Source organism: Antrostomus carolinensis, unplaced genomic scaffold (assembly GCF_000700745.2).
Source record: "Antrostomus carolinensis isolate BGI_N321 unplaced genomic scaffold, ASM70074v2 scaffold10429, whole genome shotgun sequence".
Lineage (NCBI taxonomy): Eukaryota > Metazoa > Chordata > Aves > Caprimulgiformes > Caprimulgidae > Antrostomus > Antrostomus carolinensis.
In genome coordinates, this window is record NW_010340290.1 from 53,407 (window position 1) to 60,453 (window position 7,047).

The window sequence follows — 7,047 nt, forward strand, 5'->3', positions numbered from 1 at the left end:
AGAGAAGATCAACTGTACACACAGAGATATGGATGTCATAGAATGGTTTGGGTTGGAAGGGACCTTAAAGATCATCTAGTTCCAACCCCCCTGCCATGAGCAGGGACACCTTCCACTAGAGTCATCTTCAAGGGAATTATGCTGGCTCTTTTGGATGAAATATAGACAATGCTGAAGACTGAAAATGCTACTGTGGATTCTATATGGACAGTAACCTCACCCCAATAAGAATGGTAAATCCACTGTTTTAAAGAAGTTCAGTGGGGCTGAACTAATTTATTCTTGTGCCATGATCAACCCCTAAACGTGGCAGTAATATTCTCCAGGGCAGAAGATGAGCCCAAGAGCTGCAACTACCTAGCAGGTGTCTTGTACAGGGACATGCCCTCTCTCCTGTAACACCCAGGCTGCCATTGCAAGCCTCAAAGCCTCACCAATGGCACATCTGGGGACCTTAAATTAAAGGGTTACCCAGAATAAATAAACAAGCACTTGCACTTTGGAACTATTGACTGAGCTCCACCACCTGAACAATTTGTTAGCAAGAGGTTTGAGCAGTGGCAAGAAAATGGCAAATATTCCCCTCATACTCTCCATTTGTCTTCTGAGAGCTTGTCTTGGTGCCGACAGTACAGGTGGGTTCATTTAAAACCTAGAGAGTCTTTCACTTTTTGGTGTGGGGGGGTTACTGGCACAGGAGAAGGGACAGTTCGTCACTTGACGGTGGGACAGCTTGTGCAGTCTCATAAGAGACGAGAGCTCAAAGGGATTCCTGCATTTCATAGCTCTCTCTTTAAAGCTCCGCTTCTTTTCTTGGGAACGAAATAATAGTTTTTATGCTGATTTTACACAGAATGTGTCACAGGGATTAATTTTAAGAATGGGATTTTTCTTAAATTTTTGCAGCTTTTAAGCTTTCAGAGCTTGATTCAGCCATTTTAGAATGCATGCTGAAGGCAGAAAAAGGGGAGAACGTCACTGGTGGAGTAACATCCATATCTCTGTGTGTGCCACCGCTTTGTCCTGGAGTACAAACAAGTGCTCACATCCATAAAACAGTCATTGGATTTGCCACTGTGAGAATTGTTTAAAGCCAAAACCCAGCGTGAATTTAACAAAGACTGTAGGATGCAGCCAAAATTGTAGACAAGATAGAGTAGTTGATGGATGTGGGCAATCACACATAGTAATGCAGGCTGCTGCTTGATTTATCTCTAGCAGCAACAGTTCCAGCAGAGGCTGGTTGAAATCCACTGTGAGTACTTGTTTGATGCAAGGCTGGCTTTTTGTCTTGCATTAAGACTTTGCAAGTAACAGGTTAAAAAAAACCCAACTCTTTCCAAAATGATTGCTTAGCAATGAGAAGTGAGCAGAGCTTAAAGTATATTGCTACCACCATCCACCTAGGTGTACCCCCTAGAAAAATTCTATACTCAGCTGGCAGAACAAATCTCTCCCCACAGCCCCTTGGCCCAGAGACCCATCTCACTCTTTCAGATACTGGTTCAGAAGCTGGGAAGTCATGTGTGAGTATATTCTTGGTGTGAGGATGGTTTCCATGCCCATGACCCCATGGAGCCTGCAACCTTCAGTTCAAATCAAGTTTTGCTTGTAAAGCAGCACATGGGATCAGTAAGCAAATGAGAAAGCCTAGAGGGATCTGGTGGAGGCAAAGCTGCATTCATTAAAATGAGTTCTCTCTATTAAATGGGTTAGTTCTCTCCATTAAATGCGTTAATTATGGCAGGTGCCTGGCACATCCCACCAGGAAAAGAAGGAGCAGGTCTAAGGTGGCAGCCTCACATCATGCAGGGTGATGTGCAGCTGTGCCCACTTTAGGATCCCTGGGCACTGAGTGCATGGAGAGCCCAACAGGGTCACAAAACCAAGGAAGGCTGCTCCATCATTCTCACCTGAGCCTTTTCTGCCCAGCCTGGGGACAAGCTGGAGGCTGTAGCCCATGCCAAGGGAGGAAGGGGACAGGTCTTCTCTAGCAAAGCTGTGCCCTTCCCTGGTGTCTCTGCATCCTCAGCCCTTTGCTCAACTGGAGCGGCTCCCTTGGGGTTGTGTGTTCATGTCCCACACACAACTACAACCCTGGGAAGGGACTGGCAACCCCATGAGGACTGCAGTGTTTGCAACAACCCTAGCTTCTTCAGAGGTCAGTGCTTTACCTATCAATATCTACTGCCAAATAATCAGATTAAGGTCAAGATTTTAATGCACTTCATTTTTAACCAAAACCACACTAACATGAGGAAGGCAGAAGTGCAAGTTTGCTGTACAATAATTAAAAACATTGAAAAAAAAATAAGTTCAGCCTCTTGCAGAGACATCTCCAGGTGAAGGGGCTGGTTACACCATCAGTGGCATGGTGTAAATTGGAGCAAACCCACTTGGACTCATGAGAGTTCAACAAAACCAATCCTGTGTGGCTTTGGAGAGGCTGGGATCTGCTCTGGATCAAGAGCAGAAGGTAGCAATGAGAATTAATGAGCAGGTGGCACTTGTTCCTCATCCTCCCCAATGCCCACCCAGCTGAGCTCACACTCTTAACTCTCAGAGGGGACAGACCCATAGGTGCCCAAAACCCTTCCAGAGCAGAGACCCTAGATAAGGGTCTGTGTCCAGGGTGGCCACCAGCAGCTCCAAGAATGGCTGCTCTACCATGCCATATGGTGACAAAAGGGACATGCCTGTAAGCGCTAAGGGAGGATGGAGAGAGAAGCGAGGCAAAGCAGGAAGCTCCTCTGGGTGAATAATATCCAGCAAGTCAATCAGTGGGGGACACACCACCTTTCCAATGTGACCTGGTCCAGGGGGTGAGGAGGGCTCATGTCATCCTTCCTGCCAGCATGGCCACAGGAACAGTGGTACCCAGGTATGTGGGCAAGGGTGAGGAGCAGGAAGAGAAGCAAACTGCCCATGGCTTCCAAGGGCCACACCTGCTTGCAGGGGCAAATGGTCTTTCAGAGACAAAATAGGCAGAGTCAGTTAAAGCAGGACACTTTCTGTGTTCAAACAAGACCTGACCAAGCAGCAGCGTGAAAAAGCCTATTATTTTCCCCTCTCAAATAGCTTGTTCTGGTCTGTGCATCTCTGATAGGAGGTACTCACACCGTCTGTTTTAGAGTATTTTACGCATCAAACTTTAGCACTCCTAATCACCCTCTCTCCCCCCATCAGTCTATTGACTACTTTGACACTTGATTCTCCAGCTTGCACTTCAGTTAAACACCAAAGAAATCTTAAGTAGATGATAACACTCCTGAAATATCCCTGGCCATGGGGCAATGGGGAGGTGAATGCATGAAAAGGGTTTGCTGTTTGGGAGAACAGAGCCCTGACAGCCCAGCCCAGCTGCATCACAAGATGGTGTGTGCTCTTCTCTACCCCCTATTTCTTTTCAAATTGCAGTTTTCATCGAGAACAAAGAAGCAAACTCGGTTCTGCACAGGCAAAAGCGAGCCAATTCAAACAGACTGGAAGAGGTTATTCCTGGGAACCTGGAGAGAGAATGCATAGAAGAAAAATGCAGCTTTGAAGAAGCCCGAGAAGTGTTTGAAAACACAGAAAAAACGGTGAGTGTGGCTGCTGCAAAATGGCAACACCCTATTCCCCCAGCCCACACCTGTACAAGCCTTTCAGGTGAGGAAGGACAGAGGGGAAGGAGCAAGGGGACAACCTGCAGGGCCCAAGCGCAGTGTCTGTCGCGTTTTAGTCTCATTCATGTCCGTCAGTTGGGCTTGAGAACTGCTTTAAAGGTTAGCTGGTCACCATTGGGATTATGGAAGTGGTTGTTTTCCTGCAAGTCTTTTGTTTTAGCTCTGAAGTCATCTCTTTACTACTTCAGCCAGGTAGTGCTCAGAAATTAGAAATCAAGGGAATCTTTTTCTTTTTCCTTTGCAGATGGAGTTTTGGAAAACATACATTGGTAAGAGCCACTTTCCTCACGTTCAAATGCATAATATACATGTCTCAGTGCATAAGTAGCAGAAGTTTATTGAAACAGATGTATTCCAGCATTCGAACACTGTTTAATGACAGAGCTAGTCAGAGTCATGCTCCCTAAGTCCTGGGAAGCAAGCTAAAAAAAAAAAAAAACCCCAAAAAAACCCTTAATGAATACTTAATGTTTTCTTTGTTCAGGCAATTTTTTTGAATAAACTTCAAAAACTTCACAGAACAAAACCAGTTCACACAGACCACTGGATCCATTGAGCCCAGGTCACACTCTGGGTTTCCAGTTTCAGGTGCGGTATCAAGTAAAACATGACAGTGATAATTAACACCCCTCCAGCAAACAGCAAATGCTCTGTTCTCCAGCAGAGATCACCAGATAAGGCACAGTCATGTGCAAGCACAGCATAAATCCCTGGAAATGCCATATGATCATAGCAAACACCTGTCTGCAATTCACACCAGTGGTCCCAAACCCTGGCTTTTCTTTCCATCATCTATTTCTTCCCTTTCAGCCTCCATCCCCAACAACTCCTCAGTCCCTTACCAAAAAGATTTCTATGCCCACTAAAACATCTGAAACTAATTTTAAGGACATTTCAATAAATGAACTGCTTTGTGGATTGGCAAAGGGCCCAGAACATCTCACTAAAAAGCCTTAAATAGTTCAGATTAGTCAGTCCAGACTATAAAATAAAAAAGTTACGTTTACATTGTAGGGACTGTCCTCTGAAAAACCAACTGATGAAACTCAACACTGCATTTGTTTCCCTGTCACTGTAACCAATTAGCTCTTCAAAAATATTGAATACCATCTATTCCCCTATCATCCAAAGTGCCAGGTTCACTGTTCAGCTTACAGACTGCTACTCCCAACATGTGAAGCCCACAGGAGCTCAACCCTTGCACAGCACCCAAGTGGTACCAAGCTCCGTGCCCTCACTAGGCAGCAGCAACAGCCGCCATCCACTCCTCACGTGCAAACCCCAACACCCTGCCTTAGACAAGACAAAACCATTTGTCCATGTTTGCAAGCTGCCTTCTGCATTCCAGCCCATTCCTCACAGCACCATTAACAGCCACACTTACTGGCAGGACACAAACACATCAAGACATTCCCCTTCCTCCTTGTTTTTGCATTTCCATTTCAAAGCGCGCTTCCTTGTAATTTAACGTCACGAATTTATCGTTCCAAAGTGTGAGATCACTAATTTTGCAATACTGGGTATTTTTATTAAAGCCTCAGCTTCTCAGCTGTAGGCAACTGTGAAAATAAAAGACCTGACATATAAAGAAAAATCTAAACCAATTAATAGTCATACAAGACGTAGGAAAGAAAAAGCAATGACCCAGGTACTCAATCATAATACACAGAGGTCTCCAAACCCAAGTGGAGAAGCTCAAACCTTCAGAGAACAAAGATAGCAGTGTTAAAATAATTCAGATCAGGAAATTCTAACCACTCTCAAGGAAGCAAACCTTCTAACTTTGTCTGTCTAACTTAGCCAAGGTCCTGTTGAAATGTTGTATGAGGGAGACTGAAGAAGAGTTCTGCTGAAATGAGCAGAATTAACTTGTGCAGGACAGGGTACATAATTAGGACTCCAGGTAAAGCACCACTGCTGATGTTACCCCAGCACTGACATCAACTGTTGGGCACTTGGGTGCCAGGATCTGACTTATTTTCCATTACAAAGAAGGAAGGTGTGCGGTCTCTCGCTCATCTTTAACAGGAGGCTTGCACAGAGCAAGGCTCCAGTGTTTGGTCAGCACCAGCCATGGTGGACAATTCATGCTTGTTAATTCTCCTGTCTTCTCTCCAAGATGGAGATCAGTGCGACCCCAATCCATGCAAAAATGGAGCCATTTGCAAGGACGCAGTAAGTTCCTATGTGTGCTGGTGCCCAGCTGGGTATGAAGGCAGAAACTGTGAGATAGGTACGTACTGGGGGCTCGTCCTGTGGTTGTTCTGCTCTACTTGAAATCCCATCAGATCACAGTGGGCGTAGAGTTTCATCCTACTCAAGGCCTGTTTCAGACACATTTTGCCTGGCTTCAAGGCACAGCGTGAATGTGCAAATTCAGCCTGTTGGCAACAGGATTATAGGGGGACACTCTTGGGGATATAGGAGTGGATGTGTTTGACCTCTCTTGTGGAACCCCAGCTCCACCTCTGCTGAGCATCAAGATGCTTGCTCTTACGCAGAGTTCAGCAGAGACTCAGGCTCAAGGTCTTTTGTTCAGCACACTGTGGCTGCCAGCACAAATGTTGACACAGAGATCTTCCTTTATCTCCTCAGCACAAGCCTTTCTGGGGCTGCTCGTCAATCAGGGATGACTTGCTCACCTGCTGAAAGCAACAGTTTTCCACCCAACCTGATGGGACCCCCATGCTCTCACTCCTCCTCTCCATTTCTCATGCCAGGCTGGGCAGCAGGTGCTGAGCAGGGCAGGATTATTGCAACCTCCTCTCAATGGCACTCTGCTAAATTCATAATTATAATTATCACCAGCAACCTTGATTCTGAAGGCAAACATTTTCCTGATGGGTTGAGGAGTTTATGAAAACCAAACAGCTGATAATATAGGCAAGAGGGATATTCAGCTTTTATATTTATAATATAATCAGGGGCTGTGCGACTCGCATAATGTGCTAGACTCACTGCACTAATAAAAGATTCTCTTTCTAGTTGTGCTTCTGCTCTGGCAAGAGAGGAGCGTACGTTAAAAAGAGCATTTCAAAGCTGCATCAAATTTAAATAGTCTCATTGCAGATTTCTCGTGGAAGTGAGACAGGAACAAAAATAGCGCTAGAAGTGAGGCGTGAAAAGGAGCTCTGTAAAAATAGTAAATGATGGCATTAAAATGGCTACGGGAAGGGAGGTGTCCTTGAGGAAGTGGGAGTGGAGTTAACCTGCTGTGAAGTTATTTGAAAACTCACTGAGAATTAAAAGGGCATCTGTGGATTAGTGGTTTCCCACCTTCAAGAGATTATGTTCCCACCATAGAGGAGTGCGACATGGGGTGAGAGAAGACATGTGCAGCTCCAGGGAATCTCACCATGCCTCAGGTTGGGACCCGTTTCAT

General features: G+C 45.5%; 1 protein-coding gene across 1 annotated transcript in view; it reads left to right on the top strand.

Moving 5' to 3' along the window:
• Nucleotides 1-568: 568 nt before the first annotated feature.
• The window catches only part of LOC104531259 (coagulation factor IX-like), a 13,933-nt gene continuing 7,454 nt past the window's right edge, over nucleotides 569-7,047 (top strand). Inside the window, 4 exon segments of the mRNA XM_010176097.1 lie at nucleotides 569-635; nucleotides 3,418-3,581; nucleotides 3,910-3,934; nucleotides 5,785-5,898. Coding sequence (XP_010174399.1) covers nucleotides 569-635; nucleotides 3,418-3,581; nucleotides 3,910-3,934; nucleotides 5,785-5,898 — 370 coding nt within the window.